Here is an 18,824-nt window from a genome sequence, read left to right as displayed (position 1 = left end):
AACAGTATTAGATATTTAAAAAATTGCTTACAATTTTTGTAAACAAATTAATCGACGAAAGTTAGATTTTTAGTAAAAATGATATATGGCTACTTTAGATGAGTGTTTTTAAGTGGAAATCTGAAGAAAAAAATTTCGATATCACTTATGAAAAAAATAGAGACCATTTTCTAATTACTGAAACAAATCTTATAAACAAATGCATAAATTTTTCATATTCAAATAGATTTGTTTTTATTTTTTAACAGAAAGAACAAGAATTATCTTGCTTATAGTTTTTTTGTGCGATTCTTCAATTCCAGACAATTAGTATCATTTGTTTAAGCAAAATTAATTAACAAATGCATAATAGTGTGATTTTGCAGTAGAAAGAATTCTGTTTTTTTAATCAGCTTCAGATATATTAAAAATAGCTCTTGGCATGATCCTTGGTCATAAAAAAGATAATTTTTATTTGTTTAAACAAATTTAATTGACAAATTAATTGTTTTGCCATTTTTCAAAATATATATCTCACTTTTTTAGAGAAATAAATTTATAATGTCTTGCTAGTAGACCTCTATAATTATTTCTTATGAATACTAAACAATTAGTAATTTTTGTTAAAAAATGTAATAAGCAAATTGATTCTTGAAATTTTTCTTGAAATTTAGTTCTTAAATTAAATTCAACGACTTTTCCTGCTTGGATATATTTTCCACGTTTATTTTCAATTGATTTTTGACTATAGGTTTAATAAAAAAATCTTGCGTGTTTTTTTTAAATGTCGGCTTTCTTGCTTGAATTCTTAAGGGATGTTAAAACATTCATGGTTTCATATATTTTAAATTTTGTTTTTGATCTATAAAATACAATTTATTTATCAAAATAAAACAAAAAGTTTTAAGAAGGATAACATTTTAATGAAAGACTAATTTTTTTCTATTAAAATGATGTAAAAATTAAAAATTGGAAATTTTTTGAGTAAAAACTGTCCATTTTTCTGATAATATTCTGGCAAATTATTGATCTACGAATTCGAAATTACAAAAAAATATAATTAAACACTTTTGAAAAAGCTACTTTTTGTACCTTTTAGTGTGGGGTTCTTTGTGCGTTCAACATTCTAAGAAATCTTTATATATATGGAAACATTTACTGCATTTTTCGATTTTTAATGTTTACAGTGAATTTATTAAAAAAATAAAATTATGCTCTTTTTGTTTTAAAATAAATTTCCTTTGTAAGTGCATTGGTCTATTATTTTCACCCTTGAGTGTTTTCTTCTATGGAATTATTTATGCGGATGTATTTGAGATTATTGATCCTTTAATTCGTTTTTGAGTTTTTGAAAATGTTTCTTGTAAAAATCTTCGGCAGCTTTCTCTTTGGCTGTTCCTTCGGCACGCCCTGAACCTGAAATAATTAAACAAATTGTAAGTAGTGATAAAAAATTTGTAAAAGAGAATCGAAGGTGAAACAACTCTAAACTTGAAGTTGTAGAATCTCTCATGGACGAAATAAGTTGTTTTTTGGAGGATATTAGGCAAAACGTATTAATGCGATTTTTGCAAAAGAATTAGAAGTTATGCTTTTTTTGAATTTTTGGTTTTGCTTTTTAAAAATCCTAAATTTTGTCTTTAAATTTAGATAATTTTTGATCTACAACAAGTTCTCTTACTCATTTATATCTTGCAACATTTTCAGGAAAAATAAAAAAATTCAATTTTCATAAACAAAAAAATTCTCTTCACTCTTGGCTTATGGAAATACCCACAATTTCTGTTCAATATCTAAGGAAAATATATGTTCGTAAAAGGGAAACTTCCTGCGAGTTTTTAGTAGGCTACTAAATTTTTATCGTCAGAAAATTATTTTTAATGAAACCAAATTTTCAAATTTTTTTCTGAAACAATTTAAGTTACAAAAATAATGTCAAGACAAGACATTTTTTGACTACAAAATTTTAAAATCAATATATTCAAATATATTTCACATTTATCCAGATATTTTTCAATAATGTGCAAAAACTTTGTTTGAATCTGAGTTTAAAAAATTAATAATACCTAGGCCCAAATTTTCAGATTTTTATTATCCATTTATTCAGATTCTTCATTAGGGTCTTCAGGATTCAAGATTTTTCTTTAAATTATTTTTTACGTGTTTTTAAAAATATTTTTTATTTGATTTGATCGTGGGCAACGAGATCGAATATGTTTGCTAAAATTTGCTAAAGTACTCATTCAAAATTAAAACGGTCGATGGAAGAAAAAACAGTTTCGACATGTTATATCTGGATTTTTTTATGCACTGTAATCCAGTGTAATTGAAGTCATCCTTGAAATTAAAAAATATATATTTTTCTTGACTGAAAATTGAACTATTTCGGTTTTCTTATAAATAGACTTCTTTTGTTAAAAATTCAAATATTTTCGTAAACATTTGTTTTTTTTTGGTAGAAAAGCAATCTTATTTCTTAAAAATAAGATTTTGGTGAAAAATTGATCTACTTTGTATAAGATTTTACAATTTTTTGAAAGTTAGTCTTTTAATATTTTAGTACAAATTCATTTATTTTGATTGAAAATTAGATTTTTTTCATTAAACTGTATCTATTTCATTTTTCGTGAAAATTTATCTTCTGCAGTTGAAAATTACAGTATTTTGCTACAAAATTGAGATTCGTTGCTTCAAAAATAATATTATTGGTTGAAAATTTATCCTTTGACTAAAAATTAATTTCCGCAGTGAAAATTTGAACCATTTTCCTTTCAGTTCAAAGTTTTTATCTTTATTGAAAATTTAAAAATTTTGTTGAAATTCGTTCTTGGTAAAAATAAACTTTTTTAACTGAACATTAAACTATTTCATTTTTGATGCAAATCTGTCTTTCTCACTTGAAAATTAATTAATCAGATTAAAATTAAATCTACTTTGTAGAAAAATAAGCAATTTAGTCAGAAAGTCCTTTTTTGGTTAAAAATGTATCATTTTCATTGGAAATTTATCTATTTAGTTGAGAATTTAACTATTTTTTTTTTAAATCTATCTTTTTGGTTAAAATATATTTTTCTACTGAAAATTTAAATATTCCATTTAAAGATTTTTCATTTTAATTAAACATTGACCTCTAAAGTTCAAAATTAATTTTTTAACTAAATATTTAATAAATGAATTTTGGTGGAAAAATGATATTTTTTAGTTGAAAATTCATGTATTTCGTTAAAATTTTATTGTAGAAAATAAATTCGTTATAAATTTCCTAAACCAAAAATTCAACTATATTCCATTCTTTAATACAAATTTTTTTTTCGTTGAAAACTCATTTGATTATTTAAAAATTTAACATTTTGTTAAAAACTAATTTTATTTTTTACCTAATTTTAGAACCTAAAACTTAAACATTCCATTGTTTGTGTAAAATTCAACTATTATATTAAAACTTTTTTTAATTCGTTTTATTTTTGGTTGAAAATTAATTTCTCTGACTGAAAATTTAAATATTCCGCGTTTAGTGCAAAATGTATCTTTTTTAGCTGAAAATTAATCTCTGCTTGAAAATATAACTATTTTTTGGAAAACACATTGTGTTCTGATCAACTTTTCTCTGAAAATGTAATCTTTTCATTTTTGGTGGAAAATTCAACTTTTCTATGGAATTTTTTTTAACTTTTTTTTTGTTATAAAATTATTTTTCTTAACTGAAAATTGAACTATTCTGCTTTTAGTTCAAAACGTTCAAAATGTTAAAAATTCGTTTTTTTCGATTGAAAATTAATTTCTTCAACTGAAATTTTAACTATTCCACTTTTAGTTCAAAATGTATCTTTTTTAGTGAAAAATTGAAAAATTCATCTCTTTGGTCGAAAATATAAATATTATTTTTCAAATTTGTTTTTTTGGTTAAAAATTAATTGACATAAACTAAAAATTGAACTATTTTATTTGTTGTGAAAATTTGTCTTTCATTGTTGAAAATTCATGTATTTTGCTGAAATTTCGTCTTTTATATGAAATTCAAAATTTTGCTTTAAAATTTATCTTTTTGGTTAAAATAACAACCAAGGAATTCTTCGTTGAGAATTCACCTCTTTTGGTTTAAAATTAATATACTTTCTGGAAAATTCAACAATTTTGTTAAAAAGACTTTTTTTGGTTCCAATACTAAAAGTTTTAGTTCAAAATTGGTCTATTTAGTTTAAAATGTAATTTTTGTTGTTGAAAAAATATGTGAAGACTGAAAATTTAAATATTTAAATTGAACGATCATCATTTTAGGTAGAGACTCATCTCTTTGATTGAAAAAATAAATACATTGTTAAAAACATCGTTGTTTCTTGCTTGAAAACATATTTTTTTCAATAAAAATTTAACTATTCAATTTGAAAATTGAAGTGGGACGATGGTCGTGGGGGCTAAAGCGTAGGCTTTGGACCCACTCCTTCGGCTTGCGGGTTCGATTCCCGCCTCGCACTCTGGAAGAGTCTCGGTGGCCCATGCGGTGAACACTAGCCTAGCAAGGGAGTTGTTCATCTCCGGAGAGTCGTGGGACCGGTACCTCTAGAGAAAAAGGTTTTTCTCTAAGTACTTAAGGCTGTTGCTCTTGGTGGTTCGGAACCCACCTTAAACTGTAGGTCCCCCTTCCACCACCAAGTAAGTTTGTGGAGGGTGTGTAAAGGAATAGAAAAGGTGTAAGAAAAATGTAAACCCTTAGGGGACACATTAGAAGCTTCCACTCATCAATTTGAAAATTTATCATTTTAGTCAAAAATTCATCTCTTTGGTTAAAAATTCAACTATTCTGATGAAAAAATGTTGTTTTGTTGGTTGAAAATAAATTTTTTGATAAAAAATTTAACTATTACAGTTTAGGTGGAAAATTAATATTTTTCCGATGTAAGTTCATCTATTTGTTTGCAATTTTTTTCAAATTAATTTTTTTGATAATTCGTCTTTTATTGTAGAAAATTAATTTTTTTGTTTACAAATTTTTTTGCTGAAAAATTCGTTTGTTTAAAAGTGAAACGAACCTTGTCCAATATACTCTAGAATTCTACATATTGACAAGAATCCACACTGTTTATCAGGTTTGACATCATACACTGGTTCAGGTAGATTTTCTTCCAGACAGAAATTATATAGTTTCACCATCGCCACTTTTTTAACTAAAATATTAATCTTTGAAGTATTCAATTTAAAAAAATTAGTTTAGCTATGGTTGTACGGGGTAACTTACCGACCGAACAAAATTATGTTCCATGATAAGTTACCGACATCAGGTAATTAACATCGGTCGGTAATGCAGATTTCAATTACCTGATGTCGGTAACTTAGCACAGAACAAAATCTTGTTTCGTCAGTAAGTTTGGTCTGCTTAATTATTTTCATTATTTATTATTTTTATGATAGCGACAATTAAAAGATTTTTTATTTCGTGAAATTGTTTTTGTATTTTACCTGAATGTATAAACGTATCTCTTTTGTTAAGGTTCATGATTTCCAACATTCTAAAACAGATTTTGTTAAAGTTTATTAATAATCATTGCATAATAGTCTTATATAATTTAATTAACACATACTCTTGTCGACTAAATTCTTTAAGACCTTCTGGCGTTTTTTCTTCCATTTGGCTTATTGCTAGCATATGCAACATTCTTGCAGCAGCTTCATTTTTAACTATTTCTAGTATTTTTCCAGCTGATGACACTGAAAAGTAACGGTTAAATAAATAAAGTAAAAAAATTTGAATTGAAGAATTTTGTATAAAATTCCGTATAGGAATATATACGAAAAATAAATTAATGTTCACCTCTGTAATTAGCAAAACTACATGTAATCTCAATTTTACCCTTTCGATCATCGTTTTTATTGTAGTCAATTTTTTTATTACAAATTTTTCCGTACTGTTCCAAAATTATTACAGGCGATTCACCGAAAGAGGCTACAGAATTTTTTTCATCTCCACACCCTTGGTTTTCTGTCTGTAAAAATATAATTTTATTTTTAATCAAATTTCCCATGGAATTGAATTATTTAAAAATCTATTTTAACATTCGGGTTTATCCAAAATTACTTTAATTTCAATTGAAATAGTGAAATTTTTAAGCTAAAAATATGAATTTTCTACTAAACAGTTTAATTTTATGCCAAATATTTTAATTCTCTTCCCAGAAGATTAATTTTTTACCTAAAAGATGAATTATAAACAAAATATTTCAACCTTTAACCAAATAATTAAATATTGTTCCAAAAAGTATGACCTTCTACCCAGTGGGCACGAAATTTGGCGACGTCTTTACGACATCGTTGCGACATCTTTAGGACATCTTTACGACATCCTATGTCCATGTCGTTTCGGTGTCTTTGCGATATCGTAAAGCCATCGTCAGATCATACGACTTATTTACGATATCGCAAAGACACTTTAACGACAGAGATATAGGATGTTATAAAGTTGTCGTAAAGATGTCGTAAAGATGTGGTAAAGACGTCGCCATACTTTGTGTCCACTGGGTATACCTATATAGTTGAATTTTTAAATTAAAAAGATGAATTTTTAACAAAAAATAATTAAATTTTCAGAAAGAATTTTTAAAACAAGAATAAAACGAATTTTCGACTAAGATTATAAACCTTAAACCTAAAAAATGATCTTTTCAAAAAGTAGTTAAAATGTCAATCAAGGAATTGAATTTGTAATCTAAGCAAAAACATTAAAAACATTAATTAAACACTAATTAAATTAATTTTAAACTAAAGAGTTAAATAACCAAAAAGATTAATTTTTTACTGGAAAGATGTATTTTAAGTGAAAAATTTAATAGTTAATATTTCAAAAATAAAAGATTAAAAATTTAGAACAGTTGAATTGATTAAAAAAATATGAATTTTCAACAAAACAGTTGAATCTTTAAATAAAAAATATTAGTTCTCAACGAGAATGTTGCATTTTTATTCCAAAAGTCAACATTTCTATTAAAAGAGATGAATTTTAAATCAAAAAGAAGAATTTTCAACCAGAATTGAATTTTCAATGAAAAATATTTTTAAGTTGATAAAGAACTAAATAGTAAATAGTTGAATATTCTACCAGAAATACGAATTTTTTACCATAAAATTAAATTTTGTAACTAAAGAAGATAAATTTTCAACCATTAATAGAATAATTAGATTTTCAACATAAAAAATAATTTTCAGTCAAAAAAGCGAATTTTCTTATAAACATGGGAATTTGCAACCTGATTGTCAAATTATAATTTTTAAAGATTAATTTTTAACAAAAAAAACTAATTTTTAATTAAATAGTTGCATTTTGAACTTGAAATAATGCAATATCTACATCAAATTTGTTTATTTTAAATTAAAAACAGACAAATTTTAACCAAACATTCAAATTTTTAAGAACATACATTAATTTTCAATCTAAACATCTGAATTTTCAACCAATCAATTAGATTTGTAAACCAAAAGTTTATTTTCTACCAAAAAATACGAATTCGTAACAAAAGATTTGAGTATTAAGCCCTAGATTAAGAATTTTCAGCAAAAAAGTTAATTTAAAAATAATGAGTAAAATTGTCAACAAAATATTTAAATTTTTATTTTGAAAAGTTGATTTTTTATTTGAAAAAAAAACGAATTTACATCTAAAATTGCAAACCTTCACACAAAAACATGAAATTTAAAATATTAAAAAAAAAAAAATTAAAAAAAAAAAAAAGAAAAACGGTTAGATTTTACCATCAAAAACTAATTTTTAAGAAAATACTCAAAGTCTTAACTAAAATAGTTTAATTTTGAACCAAACAGTTGCATTTTTAACCAAAAAAAGTATTTTCTACTATGCAAGACAATTTTTGAACAAAAACCATAAATTTGTAATGAAGGTATTAGTTTTTTCACAAAATTTTTAAATTTTTTAGCCAAAAATATAAATTTTCCAGAAAACAGTGAAATTTTCAACAGAAAACTTTATTTTTAATCAATTTTCTACTCAAAAAGATTAATGTTTAACAAAATAGTAGAATTATGAACAAACAAGAAAAATTTTCAATAACAAATTTAATAGTTGGCTTTTTAAACAAAAATATTAAAATTTAATTTAATTAAAATTTTTTCAAATAATTTAAATTTAATTAAAATTTAATTTAATTTAATCTTGAAACCACGAATTTTTAACAAAACGGTTGAATCTTCAACTAAAACGTATTCGTTTTTAACCAATTTCATTTTTAATCCAATAGAATTTATGCACTGCACCTGATGGCAAAAATATCAATTGAAAGTATTTATTTTTATCAATTAAAAAATAAAGTAAAAACTTAATACGCACTTTTACTGTTTTTTCGGTTTTCTGATTATTGCCTAGTTTCGACTGAATTTTAAAATTTGCTTCCGCAGCAATGGGTTTTGTGGTTGGTGTTTCGGAATCGTTAGTTTTGTTGATGAATCGGTCCGGTGATACTTCTTAAAAATATTTATTATTTGCTATGAATGATATTTGAAAAAAATATTGAACTATTCTATATATATTAGGGTGCTGGAATTTTTTCTGTTGTTGAAAAAAAACAACATTTGGATAGGAAAGAAAAATATTTTACATTGTTTATTACTTTTTAAAATAAACTAGTTATTGCTTCTGAATGTAGAATTTCTCAGTTAAATTAAATAAAATTACTATTGTGACTTTTTATAGTTACTATTTATTTTGTGATTTATTAAGTTACAAATATTCGAGAAATACTAGCAGCAATAGAGCTCGAAGCGTTATTCTAAAAAAGTATTTGAATCGTTCTAAATTCTTTTTCTAAACCACCAAGGTTTACACTTTGTTTCCAATTCTTTGAAGTTTTTAAAATTTTTTAATCTTGCTGGGATCTTTTTTAAACGACCTATATAATTTTTAAAATAATTTTAATTTTTCCTGCAATTTAAATATTCCTCTAAAAAAATAGTTTTAAAATGTTTTTAAATCCTTTTCTTAAAAAGTTGTAGTTACAAAATCTCGCATACAATGTTATGGAAATAATGAAATTTATTTCTAAATGTTTCTTATGTTTCTAATTGAAATTTTTTAGGATTTAAAACTCTGTCAAAAAAAATTTGAAAAATTAAACTTTGTTTATTTTGAAAGATTTTGAATTTTTTGTTAAAAAGTGAATTATCTTAAATTATGTAAACAAGCTTTTCAGAACTTTAGATAAGTTCAAAAATAATTAGATTGTGTGAATTTCAAACTATTTTTTTTCTTAAAACGGATTTTCTTAGAAAATTGAAAAGAATTTCAAATTATGCACTACAATTTTAAAAAAGAGTGTAGAAAATTTTAAAACGCAAATTTTTAATTTTTACAAATTAAAAAAAAAATCGCGTAAATTTAAGAGCTATTCAGTAATTATGAAAAGATTAAAAAATAATCCAAGACTTCGAAGGATTTCAACAAATTAAAAACTAAATGTAGATTTTGAAAAATTAAATAAAGCAACTTTTTAACAATTTTTAAAGGTTTCAAGAGAATGAAAAGATTTTCTAAAAATTTAAAAAGATTTTTTATTATGAGAAATTAATTTTAACAAAATATTTTAAAATAATTTAAAAGAAATTTTAAAAGATTTAAAAAATTTAGAGAAACGGTTTAAAAAAAATTAAGAAAAATTTAGCAGTTTGAAAAGATATTTAAAAGAAGTAGATTAATTACTTTGAAACCACTAAGGTTTGTAGGTCTAAAAATAGGGAAATATAGCATTTGTTAATTAATATTATTTAAAAAATTATCAATTTTTATTGGATACCCAACCCCTACAGACATTTTTTTGCACGTTTATACGAATTGGGATATTAAAGTTGGAAATTGGGGAAATTAATTTCGAGGCACTTAAGAACGTTTTTATGCTTTCAAACTTCCGAAAATACGAAAAAATTTCCAAAATTAGATTTTTTTATTTTTCAGAAATTTAGGACGACAAAAACATTCCGTCGTATTAATTTCCCAAATTTTCAACTTGATATCTCAAATGTCAATTCGTGTGGACGTAGTTATTGCAAAATTTATTTTGGTAAAGTAGGGATCGATAGAGTAGGTATCGGTAAAGTAGGGATTGGTAAGGTAGGGATTGGTGAAGTAGAGATCGGTAAAGTAGGGATCAGTTAAGCAGGAATCAATAAAGTAGGGATCGATAAAGCAGGAATAGGTATAGTAGGAATCGGTGAAGTAGGATAAGTATTACATATTATTAAATAAAAAACTATTAAATTTTTTTCAAAAATCGGCTATAAAATTTGTTGAGGAATTTGATTAAATTCTATTTTTTTTAAACCCGTTGAAATCTGGTTATGGAATTTGCGCACTGTGCGCCAGGCCCATCTCGAGGCCCCCGTGTGCCTATAAACAAATCAACATTAATAATTAATTAAGTTATTTATATAATAGAAGTTAATATTCACTTATCAACTGGGATTGACAATTCCTATCCAATGTAAATGTATTAGTTAAAGCCGAAGTTTCACAAGACTTGGAAGAATTTCCAACAATTTTATCCCAATCATCAATGCTTGCAGAATCTTTTATTTTCATTCGAATGATATCTGTGACCTCTTCTAACTTCTCCTGTGGTTTTATTTCAGTTTTTAAAATTTCTGATTTTTTAGCCATTTCCTTCGATTTAATCGTCTCAATTACTTTCTTAAAATGAGGGATTGATACTCCAGTCACACTCGAATGTTTGCGAGGACCCTCATTTGATTTTGGAATAGCGTTTTTATCAATTTTTGGTCCTTCGCTATGTGTTCTCTGTCGCCTTGGAGATTGAGGCAACCTTGGGACAACGGATTTTCCAAATATTTTTGACGCAGAAGATGGTCTTGAACCTTTATTATAATTTACAGCGTCATTGTCATCTCTCGTCGCACTTTTAAGACATTCTGTTTTTTTGCAATCTGAAAATTAAGTTTAATAATGGAGATTGCTTGTAAAAGAAAGTTATCTAGAAGATTAGACACCGAATGGCAAGGGATAGAAATAGTTAAGAAGCCTGGAGAAGATGGGATGGTTTATACTAAATGGAAATATAGAGGACAATGATGAAAAGGATGCTCAAGAGGAGATAAGGGAACTGTAATTGATTGTGATAGTCGAGAGCAGACGAGCCCAGTCGGAAGTTGCGGGGAACCACCGCAAGGGGAAATTGTGGGAGAGCACGCTTAAGCCAGACACATACTTTGCTCTCCCAAAAATTCCCCTATGCAGCAGTTTTCCGCGACGCATGTGCCCCGCGTGTACGTGCTCTCCCACCATTTCTCGCCATGTGGCACTTCTTCGTAACGACGAGGCTGAGCCTAAGTTTGGTGCGCAACTTCAGACTGGGTTCGTCCGAACTCGTTTGATAGTGGATGATAAGGTAGACTACTAAAGGTAGACGATTACATATATTCATATAATTAATACCTAATAGGGACATTAGAGGAAGAAAAGAGTAATAACAATAAGGATAAGAAGAGAGAAAAAGTAAGAAGAACAGGAAGAGAGGATTGGGAAAAAGGCGGAAAAGAATAGTTTAAGGAATATGTCAAGAATATCATAATAGGAGAGAAAAATATAAAGGAAGAGATGAAAATAGTGATAGGAGGGATAAAAAGAGTATTTGAGGACATAAGCAAAAATGATGTTAGAGAACAAGTGGATGACAAGTTAGAGCATGGGATGAGGAATGTAAAGAGAAGAAGAAAGTGAAAAGCAAATCAAGATAATAGAGAAAAAGAAAAAGTATCAGGAAAAGAATATATGAGAAATGAGCAGGAGTATCCTGAGATGTGTAATAAAAAAAAACGATGGGAGAAATCAAATATATGAAGAAGAAGTGAAGAAGGTTAGATAGAAGAAGAGGTTTGTAAAGTAATCAATAGAGAGAGACAAGAAGCAAGAGAGTAAGCCGGGATATCGGGCTGATAGAATGGAAAAAAAATATCTAATAGATTTGCTAGCAGAGGTAGAAACACGGTAAGAAAATATGGGAGGAAATAACTAAGGGAATGGGTCTAATTAATGTGCAATAGAGTATGGAGAGGATAGGGGTGGCCAGAGTTATGGAAAGAAGGAGTAGTGGTATCGTTAGTGAAAAAATACAAGGTGGAGAGGAAGAGGTTAAAGTTTATAAAGAAGGAATTTGTGGAAAGAAAGATAACTAAGACAAGGTGATCCCTCGACCCCTTTTTCATTTAATATATTAATATTAGATTTTGAAGAAGTTAAGGGAACAGTACAGGGATGTGTTAGGACAGAAGGTTAAGAAAGAATATTAGGCTTAATTACAAGATTGTAAATGATAAAGTTGGGAAAAGTTAAATTTAAATTTAGAATAGACGTATGTACTGAGGTTTAAAAAAAGTTGAGATGAGTTGAAAGGTTGGAAAGGTTGATTTAATCGAGATTATATAAGAGAAAGGATAATAAAGTGACAGTGGTAATTAAACCGATATGGCGAAAAGGAACAAGAAGGTTTAAAAATGATCGGAGAAGGAGAATCTGGTTATCTTATACGCTGGTATATAACTAGGAGTAGATTGGAGGACGCTTGCATATATGGTGACAGAAGAAGCACAACGGAATGAAATAAGTATTACATCAGGAAAGAAGGCATATGAGTTTAAGGAGGAGCTAAGGAAGGGAAAGTGAGGGAAGTGAACAAAAAAGTTTGAAGGAGGTAGAAGAAAGGAGCGGAAGAGTGATAGAATTAATGGGATGGGAAAAAAGAACGGAGTTTATAGGGATTAGGATATTGGAGACTGGAGTGAACCATTAAGAATTAGGAGGAAGAGGCAGGGAAAGGGTGGTAACGGGAATAATTCAAGAATAAAAATATAATAAATGGATTAAGATATTAGTAAAGTTGTACCAAAGTGTTGAGAAAAGGTATGAGCAATAGTGAAGAGAAATAGTTAAGAATAAAAAAAATGAATGTGAAGAATCTGTGAATGGGAAGAGGAAATATTTGTGCATGTATGGGAAGGATGTAGAAGAAGGATTGAAAATAAAGGAAACTGGAAAGAGAATGAGATAAAGGTTTTAGAGGATGGAGGATTGTGTGAGGAGATCTAGATTTGGAAACGAGTTGAGGGAAGGGATGTATTGGAAAGAGAAAGAGTGAAGTATGAAAAAAATAAAAGTGAATAATCCGTCAATGGGAAGAGGAAATATGGGAGCATGTACGGATAGGATATTGAAGAAGAATTAAAGATAAAGAAAGCTGGAGAGAGAATGTGGCCAAGGTTTCAGGGGAGGCTGAAATGTGTAAGGAGATTAAGATTGGGAAACGAGTTAAATGAAAGAATGTATTGGAAAGAGAAAGAGTGAATTAAGAAAAAATAAAAGTGAAGAATCTGTTAATGGAGCGAGGTAAGATTGGAGCATGTATGGGAAGGATATAGAAGAAAAATTAAAAATAAAGGAAGCTGAAAAGGGAATGTGGTTAAGCTTTAGTGGAGGATAAATTGTGTGAAGAGATTTAGATTGTGAAAAGAGTTAAGGGAAGGGACGTATTGGAAAGAGATAGAGGGAAGAAAGAAAGAAAGTAGAGGAAAGATTGGAGCATGTATGGGAAGGATGTAGAAAAAGAATTAAAGATAAAGGAAGCTGTAAAGAGAATTTGGTAAAGGTTTTACAGAAAGATGGATTATGTGAGAAGTTTTATATTGAGAAACTAGCTAAGGGAAGGGATATATTGGAAAAGGAAAGAGTGAAGAATAAAAAAAAAGGTAATAATCTGTAAATGGGAATAGGAAACATAGGAGCATGTACGGGAAGGATGTAGAAGAAGGAATAAGGATAAAGGAAGCTTAAAAGAGAATGTAGTAAAGATTTTAAGGGAGGATGGATTGGGTGAGGAGTGTACGGAAAGATGGGAAAGGTGTAGAGGATCTAATAAAAAAAATAGTAATGTCAAAAATGGATTCATTATAAATAAAGAAGGAAGGTATCTAAATATTTCAATCCACATTGCATTAAAAAATTATTTCTCACCTTCTGAATGCTGTTGGAGAGATTTTTCTACATCTTTTAGCTCATCATCCCTCGGTTCATCAAAAAAGGAATCTCTTTCACTGACTGTACTTGTTGTACAAAATAAAGTCGTATTTGTTTTTGAATCCTCGTTAATAAAAGATACTTTATTATTTTTGTAGGCAGTTTCAGTTAAAGTTAAATAATCTAAATTGTACACTTCTGTTTCGAGTACACTTGGTATGCTGCCTACATCATCTTTGGCTAACTAAGTTGAATAAATTATTAATAATACAACAATTGGAAAATATCTGAAGAATTTGTAAATGGTTACTTACGGATTGATCACATAAATTAGATTGATCTGAAACTGTTTCTTCAGATTGCTTATCATTCAATGACTCCTCAGTTGAAAATACTTCGAAAGAAAACATGAAATTCAAATAATTAGTTAGTGATCAATAATCTAATCAAAGTTCATATTTAAATTTTGAAAATGTAGAATTTTTCATGATTTAAGTCGTCTAGAATTATTTATAAGGCTTCAATCAGTTTAAAAATTTAAAATGATACAGATTTACATTTTCAAATGTAAGGAATAAATACTTTTAATATTGAGCGTGATTAAAATATTGTTATATAAAAATAAACCTTGCTTTTCCACATGTTTTTTTTTTGATTAAGTTAAATATTCCGAAATTTAAATTTCTGCCGTTTGAATCAAAGGAACATGCTATTATTTTTCTTTCAATAAGATTTTTTCATCTGTTTTGAAGCGTTCCAAAATCGAAAAAATCCAATATCCTAAAATTTCAAAATCACAATAATCAATTTTTTGTATGAAAGCAAAATATTTGCATGATTCTTCAATTCAAGATGAAAATATGTTCACAAAACTTCTTTTACTCTAAAATTGTATTACTGTTCTCTTGTAAAAATGTACATACAGAAAAATTGTCATTATTTTTAACCATTAGGAAACATTTCTTAATTTGGAATCTAAAAACTGAACAGAAGATATTTTCTTTTAAGAAGTTTTACAATGTTGGCAATTTATTTTTTTGTGGATTTCAGTAATCTAGGTAATAACAGATTTCAATTTTTTTACTTTTTCCAGATGTCAACCAGTACTTTTTTCTGGCCCCAAACAATTTAAATAATCTTAGTATTTTTCTTTTCAAATTGCCAAAAATTATTGTATCAACTATAAAACCGATGTAATCAATTGAAATATATTTATTTTGAAATGAAAAGATTAAAAAATAATTTTTGTGGTTCAATAAAATTTTAAAAAATTAAATTGGCAAAAAATTTCATTAAAAAATTTAGTTTGAAAAAGAATTTTTTGAAAAGCGAGTTTTCGAACCAATAAATTTTGCTATGTTTTACAATAAGATTAGACTAAATGGTACAGCCTTTATAAACCAGGACAATTCCTTTTTTAGATTTTAGAGACTGAACAATTATAAAAAATAGAAACAATTTTTGTTACGCCTAATTTTAAATTACGAATTTTAAATTGGAAGTTTCAAAGTTTTGTTATTAAAATTTTTATCCTTATTATATTATTATACTGTGCTATTTTTTGTCGATCCTATATAATTTTATTTATCCACATATTCCGTAACACAATACTTCAATTTCAAAATTTGCGGACTTTTCCCTGATTTTTTTCTGACTAATTTTTCATTTCCTCATACCATTTATATTTTAATGAAAAAAATAATATTTCTTTTTTAAATAAAATAAACCAATTTTTAATCTTTAATTTATTACACTCAGGGCAGCTACAGCCCGAAAATAATACAACAAATTCTAGGATTTCAGTGCAATAAGATTGAGTTCAACAAGATTGAAAGGAAACGAGAAGTATTGGATGAAATTAATAAGCATGCAAATTGAATTAAAGAAAATTTAAATGAATCAGGAAATAAAAAAATATGACAAAATTGAGTCCTAAATGAGTTAACAAAAATTCAAGAGAATTTTATTAAATGCCTAAGAATTAGAAACAAAACTTTTAATAACAATTGAATTGAGTAGATTTAAGTGGATTTCAAAGAATTTAAGTAATTAAAATAAAATGTCAAAGAATTTAAAAAATCAGGATAAATAAAAAAAATCAGAGTAAATTCAAATAAATTATAGGTCTTGTAAAATTTTTTTAAATCTTCCTAAGTTCTAGAAAATTTTTCACAAATCTGTTAAATTATGTTAAAGCTCTTAAAAATGCCTTGGAATATTTTTAAATAACCTAAAATATTAGAAATCCTCAAAAATCCTATTAAATTTCTGAAATAAATCAAACTTTGTTGAAATAATTTAGAATACCCTACAATATTGCAAATCCTTTCAAACCAATTAAAGTCCATGATAATTTTCTGAAACTTTAATAAAATTCTCGGAATTTTTAAAAATACATTAAAATATTTGAAATTTTTCGAAATTCATTGAAACTCCTCAAAGCTGTATAAAATTCCTTGGAATTTATCAAAATAATTTAAAATCTTCAAAATCCTTCAAAACCCCTTTATATTATTTATTTATTTATTTAAACTAAATAATTTGAATTAATTATTGAATTCTTTAAAAAATTATTTAAATCTTTAGAAATACTCTAAAAGATTTTTAAAGCCTTCAAGAAACTTTAGAAACATGAAATAGGTATAGAACAGACCTGAGTTTCTGTTACTAAAAAAATGCCCTGAATCATCTTATGGAAAAAATCATTTTTGATCAAGTTACAAATTTTCGAAATATTAACCAAAATGTATTATTCCGGATTTGGTTGGTAAAAAGTCTTATCTCAAATGAACGAAAATGTTTTTCACATAAATATTTTTTTGGTCTCGTTTATAGATATTTTACAACTTTTACTGAAAAACCTTTTGATTTTTTGAAATGACCTAAGAACTAAGTAAAATAATTTTTTTACTTTCAAAAATATAGAGGCGTATTTTTCTGTTAGAACAGAACTAATTTTATGAAGGAATCTGTATTATCATCAGAGAATAACAGAAATTATTAACGTATTTTCAGACTAGAATACATCTGGCAAAATAATGTATTTTTTCAGAAAAAATGTGATTAAAATTTTTTTAAATTCATAGCTCGATCTAGTCTAAAAAGACGTTAATAATTTCTTTTATTCTCTGATGATAATACAGATTTCTCGAAAAACTTAAATATGTAACACCTGGTAAAATAATGCGTTGTATTTCTGAAAAGGATTCGGAAGTTCTGTGGTTCGATTCCCAGTGGAACGATGGAGACATTTTTTTAAAAACCTAAATGTAAATTGAATAATTTCATGAAAGACATTTTTCGTGAATTGAAAATAAGTAATCTAGATCTAGATTGTAGCTTGATAAAAAGTCTTTTTTTCTCTAAAATATGATATTATTGTTTGTTATTAAAAACGATACAGGCAAAAATTTCTAAATACCACTAACCCCCCCCTCGCAAAAAAAATTTTTAAACTTTAAAAACATTCAAGGGATCTTTTTCGACCAAAAGTAATATCTGAACTATTTTTTTAAATTGCGGCTATACCTGATAAATATATTTTTTTATTTCTTTCTGCCCTCTTATAAAATTTGAAATTTTTAAAAATAATTTGAAAATATTTTTAAAAACAGTTCCTTTTAAACTCTCCATCTTTCGTAAAAGCGGTTTTTAAATACATATTCAAATTCAATTTTTGATTTGATTTAATTTTTATTTTTGATTGTATCCAGTGGGCACGAAATTTAGCGACGTCTTTACGACATACTTACGACATCTTTACGACATTTTTACGGCATCCTATGTCCGTGTAGTTTTGGTGTCTTTCCGATATCGTAAAGGCATCCTCAGATCATACGATGTGTTTACGATATCGTAAAAACACCTTAACGACATGGACATAGACTATCGTAAAATTGTCGTAAAGATGTCGTAAAGATGTCGTAAAGACATCGCCAAATGTTATGCCCACTGGGTAAGCTTAGGAAAAAAAGTTTTATAAATAAATCAATTGATTATTTTTTTGAAAGAATAAGAATGTTTAATATATAGTGTGGTGCCCGAAAGAGAGCCCGTACGATTTTTGTTGTCTTAGCAGGATTGTACCGATTCCCAGGTCGCTGGGTGATTTTAGTTGCTCAAGAAGGTCTTCTGCGTGATCAAGTACTGATTCCATTTCACACAAAAGGGGTGCAGCTTTTGGATACCTCTTGGTTATTATTGTCCATACTTCTTCAGCATCCTCAAGATTCATTAACGATCTGGGTGGTGAAAGCAAGCTTCTTGAAGCATCCTTGCTAAATTCGGACATTTCCAAAGTTTCCTTCAATGATTATTCATTTCCCAAACACTTTCGATGACACCTTTTTCAAAATTCACTAAGAATAAAATAGAATAAAATTTGACATATACTTTGACATTTTATAGTGTAGCTGAAAAATACATCTTAGTTTGAAACAAACGAAAGATTAACGGAAATTTTAAAGAACGAGATGATGAATAGGGTGGTCCAAAAATGAATTAAAAACGTTTTTTTCTCTAGAATTTTTTTGCATAGTGACACCAAACTTGTTCGAATTTACTGCAAAATAAATTCTTTTTTTTCTTTAAAAATAATTATATCTAGAGGTTGCGCAATGGAGTGGCTCAAAAATGCTTTATTTTTTAGAGGGCAACGATCCGCCTCATTTCATTCCAAATACGAAAAAAGAAATTTTCTAATTTTTTCTTTTTATTTTAATTTTAGCAGGTGCCGGTTTTCATTTAAAGTTTACCATGTAAAATGCATGGCAAAAAAAACTTTGTTTAGCTTTTGGGATAATTTTTTAGGGTCTTTTTTTACTTACAA

At 27.0% G+C, this 18,824-nt stretch overlaps 1 protein-coding gene across 3 annotated transcripts; it reads right to left on the bottom strand.

The window, feature by feature from the left end:
* Positions 1 to 1,155: 1,155 nt before the first annotated feature.
* Positions 1,156 to 18,405, bottom strand: LOC117174530. 3 transcript variants are annotated; one of them, XM_033363731.1, is made up of 10 exons: positions 18,083 to 18,405; positions 14,311 to 14,390; positions 13,994 to 14,240; positions 10,423 to 10,914; positions 8,312 to 8,445; positions 5,789 to 5,960; positions 5,559 to 5,685; positions 5,437 to 5,486; positions 5,010 to 5,144; positions 1,156 to 1,395 (listed from the first exon to the last, which is right to left on the bottom strand). In XM_033363731.1, exons 1-10 carry the CDS (start codon positions 18,285 to 18,287, stop codon positions 1,298 to 1,300), a joined length of 1,740 nt encoding a protein of 579 aa, XP_033219622.1. In that variant the 5' UTR covers positions 18,288 to 18,405; the 3' UTR covers positions 1,156 to 1,297. The 3 variants fall into 3 exon arrangements, with proteins under 3 accessions (XP_033219622.1, XP_033219623.1, XP_033219624.1); XM_033363732.1 differs by having other exon boundaries at positions 8,312 to 8,442; XM_033363733.1 differs by lacking the exon at positions 5,010 to 5,144.
* Positions 18,406 to 18,824: the final 419 nt, after the last annotated feature.

This window comes from Belonocnema kinseyi, chromosome 6, assembly GCF_010883055.1.
Source record: "Belonocnema kinseyi isolate 2016_QV_RU_SX_M_011 chromosome 6, B_treatae_v1, whole genome shotgun sequence".
Classification (NCBI taxonomy): domain Eukaryota; kingdom Metazoa; phylum Arthropoda; class Insecta; order Hymenoptera; family Cynipidae; genus Belonocnema; species Belonocnema kinseyi.
This window is presented reverse-complemented; position numbering and strand designations above follow the sequence as displayed.

Excerpts from the sequence above, each read along its gene's own strand:
- LOC117174530 (XM_033363731.1), bottom strand. The coding sequence starts at position 18,287 with ATGTCCGAATTTAGCAAGGATGCTTCAAGAAGCTTGCTTTCACCACCC. Across the intron at positions 5,961-8,311 it reads AAACCGAAAAAACAGTAAAA|ACAGAAAACCAAGGGTGTGG; the intron begins GTGCGTATTAAG and ends ATATTTTTACAG. Across the intron at positions 5,686-5,788 it reads TAGTTTTGCTAATTACAGAG|TGTCATCAGCTGGAAAAATA; the intron begins GTGAACATTAAT and ends GTTACTTTTCAG.